At 38.5% G+C, this 18,599-nt stretch overlaps 3 protein-coding genes and 1 long non-coding RNA gene across 4 annotated transcripts; 2 read left to right on the forward strand and 2 right to left on the reverse strand.

Moving 5' to 3' along the window:
* Nucleotides 1-287: 287 nt before the first annotated feature.
* Nucleotides 288-7,287, forward strand: LOC116767333 (E3 ubiquitin-protein ligase MGRN1). Its single transcript, XM_032657604.2, has 14 exons — nt 288-503; nt 607-725; nt 798-1,066; nt 1,208-1,395; nt 1,585-1,739; nt 2,057-2,299; nt 2,723-2,857; nt 3,226-3,330; nt 3,467-3,550; nt 3,853-4,014; nt 4,524-4,677; nt 4,943-5,010; nt 6,070-6,142; nt 6,308-7,287. The coding sequence occupies exons 1-14, from the start codon at nt 416-418 to the stop codon at nt 6,418-6,420; spliced, it is 1,956 nt and encodes a 651-aa protein (XP_032513495.2). The 5' UTR covers nt 288-415; the 3' UTR covers nt 6,421-7,287.
* Nucleotides 3,106-4,957, reverse strand: LOC133320143 (uncharacterized). Its single transcript, XR_009753590.1, has 2 exons — nt 4,803-4,957; nt 3,106-3,318 (listed from the first exon to the last, which is right to left on the reverse strand). It is a non-coding gene; the product is annotated as an uncharacterized LOC133320143 (long non-coding RNA).
* Nucleotides 6,761-8,506, reverse strand: LOC116767335 (uncharacterized). The gene has a single exon (XM_032657605.2). It carries the CDS (start codon nt 8,342-8,344, stop codon nt 7,664-7,666), a length of 681 nt encoding a protein of 226 aa, XP_032513496.2. The 5' UTR covers nt 8,345-8,506; the 3' UTR covers nt 6,761-7,663.
* A 234-nt stretch (nt 8,507-8,740) lies between these two features.
* On the forward strand, nt 8,741-18,563 carry LOC116767329 (GTP-binding protein 1). The gene is made up of 13 exons (XM_032657595.2): nt 8,741-9,171; nt 10,227-10,338; nt 11,665-11,839; nt 12,095-12,273; nt 12,844-13,007; nt 13,183-13,305; nt 13,419-13,534; nt 13,689-13,833; nt 13,906-14,088; nt 16,056-16,191; nt 16,331-16,464; nt 17,021-17,137; nt 17,603-18,563. Exons 1-13 carry the CDS (start codon nt 9,076-9,078, stop codon nt 17,789-17,791), a joined length of 1,869 nt encoding a protein of 622 aa, XP_032513486.2. The 5' UTR covers nt 8,741-9,075; the 3' UTR covers nt 17,792-18,563.
* Nucleotides 18,564-18,599: the final 36 nt, after the last annotated feature.

Genomic DNA, 18,599 nt, shown 5'->3' on the forward strand with positions numbered 1-18,599 from the left:
TCCATGTTACATATATATAATAAGCATAGATTTATATTATTTTAAATAAGTAACTACTCGTGATGGCTACTCAATTTATAATATAATTATTATCAATTTATCAGACGATAGCTGTCTATCACGAAACGGAGTCTTTTCTAAAAGTGCTCAAAAGAATAATTATGTTTTTAATAAAATTATAGCTAAAAAATATAATAATATTAAATTATAATATTTTCTATTCTTCTTAATTGAACAAGAATTGACAAATGATAAGTAGTGCTCACTGCTCTGTGCTAGGCCGTATGTAGTAGGTAGGTACTAATTGTTATTGACAATTGACAGCTGTGATGTTTTTGTCATAACTTTTATTACAATTCATCGCCATAACAAATTTAAATATTATTATAAAGAAATAGAAAACTAAATATAAAGAATGGGTGCTCTAGCCAGCAGGCAACATGCAGGTGTAGAAGAAGCCGATGTAGTCTCAAACCATGCCTATAAATATCCACCAAGATCTGGTTAGTGTGACCTCTATATAAATTCAATTGTTTGCTTACCGATTTATTGAAGCTGTAAGTTCTATCAGCTTTTCCTCATCTATAATAAAATCTTATTTTGTAGGTAATTACTTCGGTAGTCATTTCATAATGGGAGGGGAGAGATTTGATACTCCTCAACCAGAAGCGTATTTGTTTGGTGAAAACGCTGATCTGAACTTTCTCGGCAGCAGACCAACGCCTGTATGAATATTATTTATGTCTCGGTTATAGGACTATAATAGATTACATTTTCTATGAATAATAAATTTTCAGTTTCCGTATCCACCTCCTCAATCAAATGAACCAACGAAAACCTTGAAGAGTTTGATAAATATACGGAAGGAATCATTGAGATTTGTTCGTTGTCCGGAACCGGTTGGTAAATTAGCTGAAAATAAAATTAGTGACGGAGCCGTCAAGACAATGGACTGCAATGGAAAGGGAACTTACTACAACATTGAATTCACATTTGATTGTGATGTGCGATGTGCCATTACTATATTCTATTTTTGCACCGAAGAGGTGACACCCACTGGTGTTGTGTAAGTAATATATAAGTGACCAAAACAATGTTATTGTATATGAACATGCTTAAATTAATCAAATATTCCAAACAGTACCACAAATTCAGTGTGTACTAAGCTTAATATACAATAAAATTATTATTAATAATGATGGTGTAGGTACTACCCTCGAGATGCATCAATGACTTCCCAGACATACCACTACAAGAAGGGAGCCAATCAGCAATTCTGCCAAATCTCCCATGTGTTTGATCCTTCCAAGCATCCCGAGGAGGATCTGGTGTACAATGCTGATAGAGAGATTATTCCTATTGCCATATACTGTTTGGTTGACGAAGGGCAAGATGGTATGTTGTAGTTTTATGTATATATTAATCTACTATTAGTAACTATTATTGGTACAACATTCCTGATAATTGATATATAATCTAGTCTGGACCTTAGCAGACATTAATTAAAATTAAGATAACGATTATATTAGTTTGTTTCTTTTTAATATTCACTTGGTGTAATCAAACTTTCTTATCCGTTTACAGAAATAAGGCAGTCTCATACAACGATAGCGGTCATAGAGAAACATTTGGATGGAACGTACGTGCTGAAGGCTCTGAAGCAGAAGCTGTTTGTGGATGGGCTGTGTTACTTGCTGCAAGAGATATATGGCATTGAGAATAAGAACCTCGGCAGTCAGGTGAGAACTGAGACCGCTCACCTGATGCGGACCAATGACATAAACACTTTCACTTAATGTGATGATGTAAACACAGCTTATACCTAGACGAGAATCTGTTTTGTAATCTGTGGGATTATTGTTCCGGCTAGCTGTTGATAGGGCTACAATTGTATTTATACAGGGATAGCCGATGTAATAAGGGGAATATTAGGTTACTTTTGCTATAGAATTTTTTGCTTATATCACCTTCACATAGTCTCGGGCAAGTTATATAAATGGGGTTATTGTTTTAAATGACCATTTGGATGAATAATGTCGTGTGATGTACAACAAAGCCGCCGTCAGACGAGGAGACAGAGGACGGCGGGTCGGAGTGCGTCATATGTATGTGCGACGTCCGTGACACGCTGATCCTGCCGTGCCGTCACCTGTGCCTGTGCAACTCGTGCGCGGACTCCCTCCGCTACCAGGCCAACAACTGCCCCATCTGTCGCGCGCCTTTCAGGGCTCTGCTTCAGATACGAGCCTTACAGAGGATCGCCAACCCCGCCTTACCAACCGCCGCCAGTCCGCCAGATGTTAGTATTCGTGATATTCGTGTATTTATATACATAACACTTGCCATTATTTATTTTTTTTAGTTTGACGGATCACATCTCTTTTTTTACTTGATATGTATTTAAATGTCTTTGGTGTATTTAAAGTAAGTGATTTGCCGTCGGATACCATCATATACTCATAGAACATCGGCGAGAAGTAGTATTTAATGGCTGCGTTTCGTCCGATGAGTCAGAGAGCCGGTTGCCATTTCCCTGTTCCTACTTTTCCTCTAGTAAGGGTGGCAACACAAAACTATTTTGCGGATGTACTTGGGCGACGGTACTAACTCCATCAAGTAAGCCGTCTGCTCGTTTGCTCCCTTTGTCATAAACAAATAGGTAGCTGGTGAGTTAGTATGTAATATATGTGTAACTGCTAAGCTAAGTGAGTGTGACGTTCAGGGTAGTATGGAGAACATCCCGGCTGGTTACGAGCCGGTGTCCCTGATCGAAGCCCTGAACGGTCCGGCGGCGAGGCCCCGACCTCCGCCCGCCGCGCCGGCCATCGCCAGCCCTGACACGGACACCGCCTCACAGGTACGAACGCATACAAACATACACACATCTGGATTTAAAAAAAATCAATCCAACTTATGCTGAAGTCGCCACAAAAAAATGTCACCATATCCTGAGACCCTGCCGTTAATATGTTAATACCTAGTACACTTATCGATCCCCAGCAGGTTACTGGCATGGACTGGTCAGTATACGTGTCTGAACTACTCATCGTTAATGGTCTCTAGATAAAAAAAATGTATGACAAAACGTAAATAAAAAAATCAGCATTAGTCAAGTGGATCTAAAACTTTAATAATATCCAAACGTGCAGTTAAGGGAGATGTCTCCTAAGGGGAACTGTCATTACTGAATGATGTTCCTCGATGTGATCCAGTATTCTGTCGCAGGCGGCGGAGGTCTTGAACCGCTGCAACCTGGAGCGGAGCTCGTCCACCTCTCTCGGCAGCGGCGGCAGCAGGAAGCCAGCCCATCACCATCCCCTGACACCAGAGGTTACAGAGATACATCACAAAGAATACATACAAACATGTTATATAACTCATGAGAAGCTACTACTGAATGCTTATCGTTTTTGGGCCATCTACATATGGTCGGATACATTCATAATATTTATCTCTCTGTCCACAGTTCCGTATGTCGGTGTTGTTGGCGCGCGACGAGGAAAAGAACGCCGAGGAGCCGAGACTTAACAAACTGAAAGCGCTCTCTAAGGTACTGGAATTATAGTAAATTATTGATGTCGTGAGCCCTGGCGGGAAGCGGGGAGGTACAGGATTGTGTGCTCTAGGAAGTAGGAATTGTGAGGAAATAGTATTGAAGAAAAACATTGTCTCCCACCATCAGACTTAACACTAATGTTTAGACGATGGCAGCCAGTTTATATTGGTCTCTCAAAACCAACTTAGGTCCATCTGTGAGAGGTCTCTGTCCCTATCTGGTCCATCATCCGCCAAAGTGATAGATCAACCTCAACATATTCTTCTTTACAATAATGTTATTCCGTTACCGAACAGAGCTCCCTGAACTCCGACCACCGCCCGGAGATCGCTAAGGCGGAGAGCGTCAGTGACGTCACGGGCGAGGGCGACGGCGGGGAGGGGGAGGGCGCGGAGGGGGGAGAGGGGGACAGCGACGACGAGAGACGGTCGCCGCTACTGACACACCTCACTAACGGGGTGAGAACTGAGTTAGAGTATATATTGTTCGAGTTAATTTTGTATATATACATATACAATATGTTCCAAACCGTCTCAACCTACTTCCATCTGTGACATGTCCTGTATCCAAACTGTATGCCGGTGGAAATACCTCATTAGCGATGGGGACGTCTTTTGTACCAAGAGGATAATAGTATTCTTCTGTGCACATTCTGTATTTATTACACTTCAGCTGGAGCACGATGCAGAATATTCCGTTACCTTCCAAAACATGACCACCATCCACCTAATGGTGAACGGAATTGGAGACGCAGGCGACGAGGGTTATTGTATGGGAAATATTGATAGAACAGGGTCATTGTCCGTTCAAACGTTTAGTAGGAAATCCGACTGCAAAAGTATACCCAGCTTTTAGGTTGATACAAAGACTATGAAAAAAATGACAAGCTCTTCCCTCTCATTTTTCTCTCCGTTTCGTTATTAAAAGTTTTATTTTAAAATGAATTTCAATATATGATAATTAATAGATCGGCAAGATGTCTGACAGCGCGGACACTCTGCGCGGCTCGCTGGCCCACATAGACGACACGGACACCGAGGAGCCCGAGCACACGGACACCGAGCGGAACGAGCGGGACGAGCGGCACGAGCGAAACGAGCGGACCGACAAACAGAGACTCTGTATGTGTTGATTATAAACAACGAAATAATGACCTTGATACATCTACAATAGAATAATCCCGATGCTATGACGCCTACGAGCCAGTAGTTAGAGTCTGAACTAATGTCAATACATTGTGCCTCACCGCGCCTGTGTCAGTTGTGAAGCTGCTCTGGCGTTGATACCTAGCAGTTAGCCGTCGCTTCTTAAAGATGCGCTTCCCCGACCCCGAACCGTTAGCGTATGTAGCGATATAAAAATAGTGAGTGTTGGGTTTGCAAGCAGCCGAGGGCGCGGCGGATCACTCGGACCCTTACACGCCGGACGGTCCGAACGCGGCGGTCGAAACGCACGTGAGTTGCTGTGGTTGTGACACGCGCAAACGATATAGTCTTATATTTACTCCTTCTCTGTAGTAACTTCACGCTTACGACAAGTTTCGGGATACTCATTCCATGTATATATATATTGCTATGTACGAAGATTTAAATGAATGAAAAACCGTTAAGGTTCCGTATATAGCGTGACTGCCAACTTGTAGTAAACGTCCATAACAAAAATGACTATTTAGTCACTAACCATACAAAATTTTTAATTTGAAAAACTTCATGCTTGGTATGTTAAGCGATCTTTATAGCGATGTACTGAGTGTATATTTTAATATTTTTTATAGCGAACAAGTAAGGCAGTCTGTATGTTACGTAAAATTGTAATTTTATACTGATATGTCGCTTTACTTACGAATAATTTGATTACCGTCTAAAAAGTAAATATTTAAAAGATTTTTAAAGCATCACGCCATTATTAAATTAACTTGAAAAACTTGTTATATGCAAATTATAATACAAATACTAATATATTAAATTGAGTGAGCAAAAACAAACGTGTGATATATTCGGTTCCATAAAAAATTACCGACAACTTCCTTGCAAATTTAAATTTGGAACGAAAATTTGACTAGATTTTTTTATAATAATAATAATAATGTATAATGTCCAATAGCTTCATCCCACACTCTGTAACTGGGATAGCGGTTTTTATTTGGTATTAATTTAATTCATAATAAAATTTCTTTTCACAAGTCCCAAGAATTATAACAGATAGGTTTGTTTGGTTTCTTATAAAAAGGTAGTTCGTTAGTTTATTATATTATTATATGACTATATCGGTTGTGGCGAGCTTTGTAGGTGTCGCTTGACTTGTGTTTGACCTTGAAGGCTGCCATGTTGTTTTTCGTGTAACAAGCGCCGCTCAGGGTCAAGCGTTGTGACGTCATCCATCTCCATTTTGTTTACACTGCGCATTGTTTTGTTTTATTTCTGCCATTTAACTAGCCCATGCCATTTGTATATAATAGTTGAGTGTGTGTGTGTGTGTATCGTGAGAGTTGTTGACGTTGTTTTTGTTGACAGGAGGTAGTTCATGTAGTGCGGGAGTGCGCGCCTCAACGCTGGGCCCTGCCGCATCACGTGACATCCCTCCCCGGTAATTTATTTGTTTTACTAATAAAATACAGATTCAAAATTCCAGAGGCTGCGGATTCGGAACAAGTTCGTGTCGATGAATGTTCCATTTTATTTTTACTATTTGAATTTTAATTCAAGTATATAAATGATTATAACTTACTACCTGTAACATGTTATGTTGAAGGCACTCCCCTGTCCCAAGCGAGCGTGCGATCGTCTGGTGACTCCTACAGCTCGTCGTCTTCCACTCGCCAACTGCTGGCGGGTGCTCCGCTAGCGGCCGATACGCCGTGCTAGCGCTGCGCCCCCCTCTCAGTCTTGCCGCATCCCGAGATACACTTGTAAGGTGTCCCGGGTGTGAATTGACTGCGAGTCCATTAATTTGGAGGTCTAATGTCTACAAGAAGGGTTGAAAGTCGATGACAGTTTTGGACTCCATAATATAATTGACGCAATTCTTTGTTAGAATTGAAATTTAAAAATCAATGAAAAGCAATAGTTTACGTTTCTATACACAAATGACAATTAATGTAACCTGAGATACAACAACTGTATGTTAAAAATATTGTAAATAATTGATTGACACAGTAATCTTAGAATATTTATATAAGGTATAGGTATATTAACAACAAAATAATAGTGTTCTAAGAAATGTAATTATATTCGCAATATAGTTTATGAGAATCACAAATTTCCCCGTAAACTAACTAATAGTATACACTCATGTGTCATACTAAATCAAAATTATTACACAATACATTAAATTTTTACTATATACATATATATACCTTAAATTTTTCCTCTTTCTTGTAACAAATTATATTTATGTATTAAAAAATAATTCTATAGGGTAGGTACGATCTGTTACACTAAACCACTAGGCTTGGTATAAATGTTGATAGAGATCTGATGTGTTATAATTTTATTCCTATGTTAATAATTATTTAATAGGAAGCTTTTAAGTTTTACGAATTTAATCCGACACAACGTGTTAAAATCTTCTCATATTATATAATAAAATTATTATGACTGATAGAAACATTCCTGAAATATAAAATTATATTACGAGTAATAAACATAGCTCGGTAGTGTCCTTAGCATACATTTAATTATACAGCTATTACTATGTAAATATATCTGTATTAAAAAAATATTTAATCCGCACTGTTTGTATTTTATTAAATACATGTTCACGTAAAAATTAATATTATTTGAATGGCAATGAGAAATGTAACCAGAAGTACTATTCCCTAGTTCTCATTTTGGAAATGTCCGATTGAATTTTAAAGTGAAATCATCTTTATCCCATAAAATTAATTTATTGCCACTGCACACAACTGATTTGTCGGCTGTGAGAAGTTTTTATTCGTGCTTCTGATGACATAGACAGAATTGTAGAATAAGATATCTATGAATTAACTTTCATGTTAATTTTTCATAAGATCTTTCATTAAAAACTCATTATTAATAACTTTTTCACTGTATTTCTAAATATAATTTTTATCTTGCTATAATATACATTTCTGGTTTTTATTTTAGGCTAACTGAAAGAATCAGGCATAAAATGAGTATCTATAATGTTGGAACTTATATCATTTGAGGGTTGGACGTTTTTAGTTGAGGTGGATCCCGTTTTTTTAATTGCTTGTCTTCGAGCTGCATATGCTGACATACGCGTCAGCCTCGCTTGACGCTGCTCTGGAGATTCACTGGCAAGACGTTTAGCAGCATATGCTGACATACGAGCTAATCGCTTAGCCCTTTGGTCACTAGTTTCCTGAGCTAATCGTTTTGCCGCATATTCTGACATTCGCTTAAGTCTAAAAGAACGCTGTTCTGGTGTCTCGTTCGCCAACCTTCTAGCTGCATAGGCAGACATTTTTGCCAATCTTGTAGTCCTCTCCTCTGGAGTCTCTGGTTTTGTGACTGAACTCCTCCTGCGACTCTTGGTCGCATTATACTCGATGAGAAGCGGATCCTTTTCCTGTCCAGATTCTGACTGAGATCGTTCTTCTGAACCATAGGTTACGACATTAGTGGTATCGTTTTCCTCTTTAACAGCTCCAAATACATACGACTCTTCGCCCAAAGATAAATTACTAGTGTTCGTCTCTGGAGGAAAAGTCTCGAATTTGTTTTTCATTGTGGTCATCCATTTGTTATTAGACTTCGCAATCACCATTTTCTTCCATGTACTATCAGACGCGCTGAGATCACCCATATTGATTATTCAACGACCATGGGATCCACAAAACCATTGTTTAAGGCTATAAAATCGTAATTTATAATAAGAAACACTTTTTATAGAAAGCAAAACATAGCCAATTAATATGTAAATATTAAAATATTGATATCAGACATAGGTATTATAGAGGCCAATATTGTGACATATAGATAAAATAAGTACATAGAATTTAGTTAAATTACAGTGTGAACTCACGAATATTCAGATTTATATTTTCGGTAGCCCAAGAAATTTTGTAGAACCAATGCATAGCTTATAATAAAAATTATTTACTAAATGTAAATTGGGAAAATTTGGAAATATTTAAAATATATAATACTAACCAAGTATCCGAATATGTCATTCAACATATAAAGGAACGTTGCGGTACCTAGCTGAGTTGTCAAAAAGTTGGCATAATTTCCATCTGTTTTATTTTGCTGAAATCTATTTTCATAACTCATACATTCTACAAGTTAAAGAATTTCTAAGTGTACTAGTGATTCTGGTTCTAATTATTCCTGCGTACATTATTTCGACAAAACAATCCAATAAGAATATTAAATTATAAATTCTTGAATAAAATCTTAAAGTTACATATTGTATCTAATTGAAAATATTGTTTATATTATTTTTTTTATAAAACGATACCACTTGGTTGTTGTTATTATTTTATGTGATGACATGATGGTGTAAGCGTTTCGGGAAAAACCAATAATACAGAAATTATGGACAAGAACATGGAATCCCCCAGGACGGAGAGCCCCGTCCCGGAAGTGGAAAGACGGGAGAGTGAAACAGACTATTCAAGTATTAGAGGGAAAGTAAGTAAATAAAAACTTACACGAGAAAAATGATAACTTGCGATAGCTTGTGAATTGTTTAATAGTAAGGCGCGAAACTTATTCCGACATATTGCTCAAAATTAAAACATAAAAGTTTGTTTTTGTTTTATAATAATAACTTCAGAAAAAGAAAACTATATATATTTAAAGTTACATCAATGTAATGTGAATTATGTGGATGATGTAAATGTGTAACAAGTGTGACAATTTGAGATTTTTTTTTTGTATCTCTTGAATAATGTTCTTGATATACAGAAACAGTGGTGTAATAAGTTTTGGACTTTAAAAATAGTACGAATGTAAGATAAAATTATTATTATAATAAGAGTAATTTAAAATTAAATTTCAAAATGGAAAAACTTCGAAATTTTTATGAAAATAACATAATCAGTACATTTTAGTAAAATTACGATGTTTAAGAAATATATTATACATGATACGTATTTCTTAAATAAGATTCTATCGCACTTTTGTTACTTAACACAATGTAATCTCTTTGTTAGTAATATTGCATCATAATTATGTGGAAATTACACCTTCATATAGAATTACCTGTTTTATCATGCCAAAGTATTATCTCTCACAATAATTACTGATTTTAACAGTAAATGTATATGTCATTAAATGATGCAGACACATGTAGAATTATTAAACAGGTAGGTACATTACATTTGGTATCTCAGAGGATGCAAGTAAAGACAGTTTTGCTTATAAACTATATTCTGGTTACAATTAAGACTTATATGTAACTAAATCCTATAAAGATGTCTGTAAGTTAGCGGTTGACTCCAGACTGAAAATATGTTACCCATTTCCGAAGTGTGTTGTCAACTTCACTTTCCGATTCCCACAGATGTCTCACCGTCACCATCTATACCTAAGCTATGCTTGCATAATAGATACAAAAATATACACGAAATATCACATTTGCAATGGATCTGGCACCTGCATGGTGAATCCATGGAATGCTGAGAGGTTTCGTCCCATAACAGCTACTTGTAATGTGAAAAGATTTTAATGATGTACGTGTTTAGATGATCCTGGTGAGCCCCACAGCTGATGAATATGATCTGCTGAGGAAGGAACTCCTGGAGAGACTGGAGACGGGGAATGGAGAAATTATTTACGACATTGGTCATGGTGAAGGTAGGAAGCATAATCTGTTATCCCGTTACAGATAACTATATATATATGTAACTTTTCTTTGTTTCAATTGAATATTTTTTAACAACTGTTGTCTTGTGTAACTTTTACACGAACAACAGTTGTAAATTTATATTTGTACAACAAATTTTATATCTCATGAATAAATGTTGTGTAATGATTGCTGCAAAGATTAATAAAAACTCAAAAAAAATTAAAAAAGTTAAAAGGAACAGATGATTTAATTTATGAAAGAAAGTTTTTATATTAATACTCTCTTGTTTAGTCTAATTAGTTAGGAGTGAACAATAAAGTCTATTTGAAACGTAATGTTAGTGGGTAATTGGATTCCCTCTACCTAATAAATAAATAATATTTTTTCTCCGTCTCTTTAATTTCTTTCAAAACAAGCTATATTTGTTTTGCTAGTGTGAGAGTTAGTTGTCTTCTTGAATTTTGTTACTGATTGGCAATTGAGGAAGTTTTTTTTTTTTTTTTTATACTATGTTTCCTTATTTTGAAACTTTTGTCGTACTTTAAATGAATACTCGCGAAAATCTTTGATCTTATTTGTCGTACTTTCTTCATGTATGGGCCTCCTTTTTCGCTTCTACAACCCTTTTAACAGCATATTCAGAGATTAAGTTCCATATTATTGTTTCTAGGGCAATCTAAGAATACTGACTCCTACATTGTTAATAGCTTCTTATTCTCACGATATATCTCCCAAAGAAAAACTAATATTTTTCTACGCGTATTTTATTTTATTTATATTGTTGCTGCAGAGTGAACGAAATATCGGTAGTGTGTAGCTTAAGAATAAAAAAACTGCTAGTAGGTACATCCGGAAATATTAGTTTTATTTAAATGATTACTCGCGGAAGTCTTAGATCTCGTTGTATATCTCCAAGGTTCGGTTTCACAGTACAAAAAAAAAACATGTTTTTTTAAGGACCATTTTGGATCTCACGATATGTGGTTGCTGAAGCTTCACCCTCACCATTTGTTGACTAACTGGATAGACCAGTTTAAATTTTGGTTCATATTCAATAATTGGAAACTATTCTATAGTAAGCGTCGCTGTTAAGCGAGTAAGCTCTTAGTACTTGTTCAACTAATTCGTTTAATTTTTGTCAGATTCAGTGATTTGTATAATATATTCTTTCTGAATGTTTTTGTAAAATCAATAGAAATATTTTCATTTTTAATATAGAACCAAGAAATAATGCTATGAACATCGATGATGTTTCATGTTGCAGACACCAGCGCTACTTAGTTTATTTTATTTTGAAATAATAAATTACATCAGAACTGTATTATCGTGTGCAGACGGTCGCGGTCTGACTGAAGACGAGTACAGCGCGTCAGTAGCGACCCTGCAGTCCCTGGTGAGCAGCGAGCGGATCTCGTGTGTGGAACTGAGGCGATGGGACTGCGGAAGCGGGGTGGCTGGACAGTACCTCCTCAGGACGGAGCTGGACCACAACGACTTCATGGAGATCAGGTCAGAACAGACACGTCCTCGACTACTATATACTGATGAGGCTAATTATAAAGTAATTTTGCACTAAATCTGTACGTAACGGAGGATAGCTGTTTAATAATATCGTCCTATCAAAAATCTTTGTACTGAACTTGACGACGTCTGAGTTATGTGTCATCTCGATCTTCCCACTAATTTATAACGAAAGTTCGTTCATTCTTATCATTCTATGTGGTACAAATTTCTTGACAGTAGAATATATCATAAATGCTCCAGGGTGGCGGTGGTTGGGAACGTGGACGCCGGCAAGTCGACACTGCTGGGTGTGTTGACGCACGGGGAGCTGGACAACGGGCGAGGGTACGCCAGGCAGAGGCTGTTCAGACACAAGCACGAGGCCGAGAGCGGCCGCACCAGCTCCGTTGGGAACGACATCCTCGGCTTCGACAGCATGGGTGAGGGGTTTAGATGGGAATACACGTACGAATACCTAGAAGAATCATAGAGGAGATGGAATATTCACTTGTGCCACGGTGATATATAGTTTTAGGTTTAGAAGCTGAATTTTGATAAAAAATCCATGTGAGTGGTACAGACTTGAGTTATTTATTGCTGCGTTATGAATTTGACTTTGAAATAAAGAACAAGTAATAGTCAATATTCGTCAAGCGATGGCAATATTCGCAATAAACAAGCAGCCAGACATTGGTCACACAACACTCACTGATAGAATGAGGGTGAGGGTGCTCCGTGAACACCACTCCCTGCTGAGAGCGCCGACGCCTCACCACGAGAACCACTCCGCACGAAGGCCAACCAGCGAATGCCTCGTCCTCCGACCTACCCTCACTTTTATAGCATTTGTGAGGTGTCGTTTCTAAATGCAGGAAATAAACCCCAATTATCCTAACGATACTCCCGACATATTTCTATTCTGTAATCACCAAGTGCATACAGCGCGATATATTTTCCGTACAATCATTATAATGACTTTACAATATGATCTTATATTGTTTGTGTGTCAGGTAACGTGGTGAACAAACCGGAACACGGGGCCCTCGACTGGGTCAAGATCTGTGAGAAGTCGTCCAAGGTCATCACGTTCATTGACCTCGCGGGTCACGAGAGATACCTCAAAACGACGGTGTTCGGCATGACGGGACACGCTCCCGACTTTGGGATGCTGATGGTAAACGGATAACTCAAATCATGAACTCCCCTAGATTACATTAGATTAGGCTCATAATTTATAAATGATATTTTGTATATACAGGGTGTTTGAATACAGTCACTTGTGTAATATGTGTTTATTATAGTTATACAGGTGGTTGGAATAGAAATGTGATCGTGTGTTATGTGGATAGATTGGTGCTAACGCGGGCATAGTGGGCATGACGAAGGAGCACCTCGGTCTGGCGCTGGCTCTGTCGGTGCCCGTGTTTGTGGTCGTCACCAAAATAGATATGTGCCCGCCGAACGTTCTGCAGGTGAGTGCATACACACACACACGCACGCACGCACACACGCACACACAAAACTCATGATACAAGTAGTAGGAATATTTAGGTTCATCATAATATTTACTAAACCTTTCTAACAGGATAACCTGAAGCTGCTGATCAGGATCCTCAAGTCGTCTGGGTGTCGGAAGGTGCCCGTCATGGTGAAGACCAGGGATGACGTCATCGTCAGCGCCACCAACTTCGTTTCCCAGAGGTGAGGACGTAAATGGGTTTCATTAAAACAAAACTACATGCATGATATGTGTTGTTTATTCCTGGCCTGTGTTTGTATGGATTAGGGCAGACAACAAAGTTTTCGAATGTTCAGAGCCATACTGTAACCGCTGCATTATATGTGTTATCCGCAGACTGTGCCCCATATTCCAAGTGTCGAACGTGTCGGGCGAGAACCTGGAGCTGCTGACCATGTTCCTCAACCTGCTGAAGACGCGCATGCCCTCGCAGGACGACAAGCCGGCCGAGTTCCAGATAGACGATACGTACTCCGTGCCCGTGAGTCATTATACCTAGCTTTATGTGACATGTCACTGAGGTCATACTAACATGAGGTCGTTTGTTAACAAGGGTGTGGGCACAGTGGTGTCGGGCACCACGCTGGCGGGGGTGATCCGCCTGAACGACACGCTGCTGCTGGGGCCCGACCCCCTGGGACGGTTCGCGCCCATCACAGTGAAGAGCATCCACAGGAAACGCATGAGCGTGGCCGAGGTCCGCGGAGGACAGACAGCCAGCTTCGCACTCAAGAAGGTACTTTATCACCGGAATCTATAAGGTTGATATTCTATATTACTACCTGGATTGACTGAATTAAAATATTATTTTATCCATATATATGTATCAGTTGCATCACAGAGCTTTGGGGTAGAATGAGCAGAATGTGTTTGAAAAAATTGCCAATTTTCATCATAATGTCCTGCTCTAAAACTTTGATAATATTCGAGCCTAAAGATACAGCTGTCCGATCAGCACTAACGTCTATATATTATAAATCTATCAACTGCCTCTTAACTACAAAGGTACCTTAAAACGATTACGGGCTGTTCATCACCGCTTTATGAGAATTATTTAAAACGGAATATCCGGTGGAGATGCGGACAGTCTTGTTATTATTATTATTATTTGAAAAAAAACAGACAAGGAATACAAAATATCTTATTAGTGTGTACACAACCTAATTTTAATATCATAATACTTTTTATTAAAACGCATAACATAACCTTATTTTCAGTCAAACCTATCCTGGTCACACAGCTTCCCTTTTAACTATTTTAGTTCTATCATCAAACGGCAACATTGAAAATGTCCTCGCAGTTAATATCGTCAAACCCGCACCGCCCGGACGGAGCTATATTTTTCCATAAACCGTTAATAAATTCACTAACCAGCTAGATAAAATTTATTCTCTCGCGCTTACAAAGACAAAGACAAATAATTGAACAATATAGCTACAAACAAATAGTCCCTCTTCATTTGACAGTTTCTATTACTTTTTAAACGAGTAGGGTTAAGGAAGCGGCGCCTCTCGAGCGCTTACACATGCATAGTTTTTGCACACACACGTGCAAATGTTCCGTGCATTCAACACGGGATGTGTAGATCGTCCTTGAGATCATTTGCATGGAATATATGCACCAAGTGGTTGTGTATACGGCCGCTCTGGCTGGGAGGCGGCGCTAGCAGCGGCCGGTCGAAGACGTTACTTTTTAAGTTGATAGATGGCACTTTAAACAATTACAACAAATCGTGAATCAAATATAATTTTAAATGTCTCTAAACATTTGTATTTCGTAATGTATGATTAAAAGTATGTGAGTAAGAATTAACAATATAGGCCTAGTTGTTATATGGGCAGGGTATGCAGTGCTTATTGCCTCTGTCTGCACGCCACTGCTATGTATATATTCTGTGAGAGTAACTGCTGAGGTCGTCGTGGTCAGTGTCTTCAGTCGCAGTGCTCGTCTTGTATGAATTCCATCTAATGAGTGTTTAAGTTTGCCCTCTATTATTTCTACAGATGTATGCATGTTATATACACATTCAACATATCTTGTCTGTTTAAAATTTTGTAGATCCCGCTCAATGAGTGATAAAATATATTTTTCCTAGCTCTTGAAATAATACGAAGAAATATTTTTCTATTCTGTTTATACCAAAACAGTATAAATGGAATGAAAAATATTTCTTCAATTTTTTTTTTGGTTCCAAGTCGTTTAAATAATAACAAAAGCATTCTCTCCCCGTCTGTTTGTACCGAGATGTTAGTGACGGGGAATCGAACCCGCGCCTGCAGGATGTCGTGGTCGTGAGATGTCGGAGTACTATAATCTGCGCCACACGTGCTCTTGGAAGAGACCTGAAATAGTCTTGCATAATATACACAGATTGATTAAATAGTGTGTATTGTCTCGGCCGTGGGTTAAAGAAATAAAGTTCGTCTTTGCGCCGTATTTTATTCTACACTATCGGTAGCGGTTTTCGTGATGCTGAACACCACTCAAAGATTTTCTTCACGATTCCTATTTGTGTGATTATATCGAAGTATATATGTCATTTATGTTCTGAAAAATATTCATTTTTTTTACTTTATACACATGTTCGTACTACGAATGATTTCGGTCAGGATATCTCCTACTAGCTACAGGTTTTTTATTTAGACGATATGCTTCTTTTCTATATAATAAAAAGAAACTTAAAAATCTTTATGATATGTTCAGATCAAGAGATCCCAGATCCGTAAGGGTATGGTGATGGTGTCCCCGGCGCTGGAGCCGCAGGCCTGCTGGCAGTTCGAGGGGGAGATACTTGTGCTGCACCATCCGACCACCATCTCCTCACGATACCAGGCCATGGGTACGGACTTATGTGGAAAGAGTGGACATGAAACCGTCCACTACAGCCACCACGCCTTTCACCTAATTCAATACAATATCCAACATATTCCCATACAAAGTTTGACGAGTAACATCATTAATCACAATTCCTCGTCCAGTCCACTGCGGCAGTATCCGTCAGACGGCGTCCATCCTGAGCATGTCCCGGGACTGTCTCCGCACCGGGGACAAGGCGCTCGTCCGCTTCCGCTTCATAAAACATCCCGAGTACCTGCGGAGAGGACAGAGAATGGTGAGCATCTCCCGCGACACCTCCAACGGAATTAAATAAGACGAATATATTGTGGTCCGTAAACAAATCTTTCTTACCCACATCATACTGAACATATACACTTGTGTGATTATGGCAACCCTAATTTTTCCTCGCGACTTCCACCGCGGATTCGGAATTGGGTTCGGTGAGAATATCACACTAGATGGTGAATTGGTAAACAATAAGCAGAGCCAGCTAGAGCCCGTGACGTCACGGAGAAAACAACTTTCGCGGCATTTATCAATTATTTAGGAAATTGCGACCAATTTTTGCATAAATTCTATACTATATCTTATTCTGAAGCCTCAACTACGTCACTGCGAAGTTCCATCGGGATCCATTCATTAGTTTTACCGCGAAACAGAGACAAACATTCTTGTTTATAATATATGTAGGGTTTAGGGAAATACCACACGAACGACAGACAATAGCCACAGTCGCTCGTGTGTAGTTCAATCTTACTGAAATGTTATGTGTCATTGGTGTGAACTACCCTTAATATGAATCCCCAAACTTATAAAGGCTATCGTCACAGGTGTTCCGTGAAGGTCGCACCAAAGCGGTGGGGAACGTGCTCAGACCGGAGCCGGCGGCGCGGCCCCCCGCCCGACCAGCTCGGACTGCGCCCTCCACCCGCCAGAGGATCGCTCATGTACACAGCCACTAATAAAACTATATTATCTGTACACGCCCTGCCACAAGTCTGCTTCTATAAATTAAATATGTAGTATTTAGTGTGTTGGACACTCGTGGTGAGGTCAATGAACTCTCAACCGTGCCTATCGTCTTAATGTCTGTTACAAACATTAATTGTCTATAGAAGTAAAGTTCACTGACTGCTTGAAAACCAGCACAGTATATTTTGATATACATTAAAATAAGTATATTTTGATATACATTATAAAAGTCTGTGAGAGTAAATAAAGTGGGTACACACAAATGACTCAATAAATAAAGATAGTGAAAAAAAAATTCCATTAAATTGTTCTCAATAATATTGTTCTCATCCATTCTTGACTCTTGTTTATTTTTGATGGAAATAGTATTTGTGGGTTTGCTATTTATGCTTTAAAAAACCTTTGAACAGTATGAATTAATATTGATTATGAATACACAGCAACCTCAAGAGAGCGACGTCACAGCTGTGGACTCTCCGTTCGAGCTGCAAGCGGACAAGAGAACAGTCGCGCGGCGCCGCAAGCGACACGACAAGCCGCACCCCCAACACCCTCAACAGTCACAGCCGTCGCAGCCGCAGCACCCTCAGCACCCCACGCCGGGTCAATCCGCGCTGGCCGCCAACTAACTACACCGTTTCGGCAAACCGATATTAAATCCGCTGTCTACTTCATACGGAGTAAATATCAACGTAGTTCTTACAATAAATACAATATATGACCTTCATAATTTTCTACTTAACCGATATATAGCCTTATAGCAATTTAATATTTTAATATGTCTTTTTATTTTGTGTCATAAGATTCACAAGCTATTATGTATTGCAAACGTTGTGAACAAATTCACTGGTATTCTTAACTGGTAGTTGTCAGTGGACGTTTACGGTCTACTTAGTTCTAGACCTCGGTGAGATCTCACGCTCGACTTCCTATCATTGATCTTCACTTATTAAACTATTGAGAAGCTTCAATGTTAAATATTCTCTGGAGTATGTAGGCGTCTTATTTCTATGATAAAAATGGTGTGTTATATTTTGTTTGTATCAAATGTCAAAGTTAATTTTCGCTGTTGAAGACTAAACAGACATATCATAGAGGTTGTTTGTGTTTCTAATTAAAAATGGCTAGAACATAGCGTTGCTTGTTTGTTAAATGTGTGGTTTAGCGATTTAGTAATGTGCCTCAGTTATTCAAGGGTTCAAATGTGAAGATTAATATTTTACGTGACAGAAAACAATTTAAATTAATTTTCCAAAACAAATCATCACATGAGTAAAGCTAGCGACCTCCTCTGTACCACGATCACAGTATTTACTTTCAGAACCGTTGTGATTTTAATAGTTTAAGTAAAAGGATATTATATTCATTTAAAAAAAAATAATAAATCTAGTTGGAAGTGTGTTTTATTATTATCATTTTACTATATCCATTCCTAAT

The sequence above is a fragment of the Danaus plexippus genome (genome assembly GCF_018135715.1).
Source record: "Danaus plexippus chromosome 9 unlocalized genomic scaffold, MEX_DaPlex mxdp_26, whole genome shotgun sequence".
NCBI classification, from domain to species: Eukaryota; Metazoa; Arthropoda; class Insecta; order Lepidoptera; family Nymphalidae; genus Danaus; species Danaus plexippus.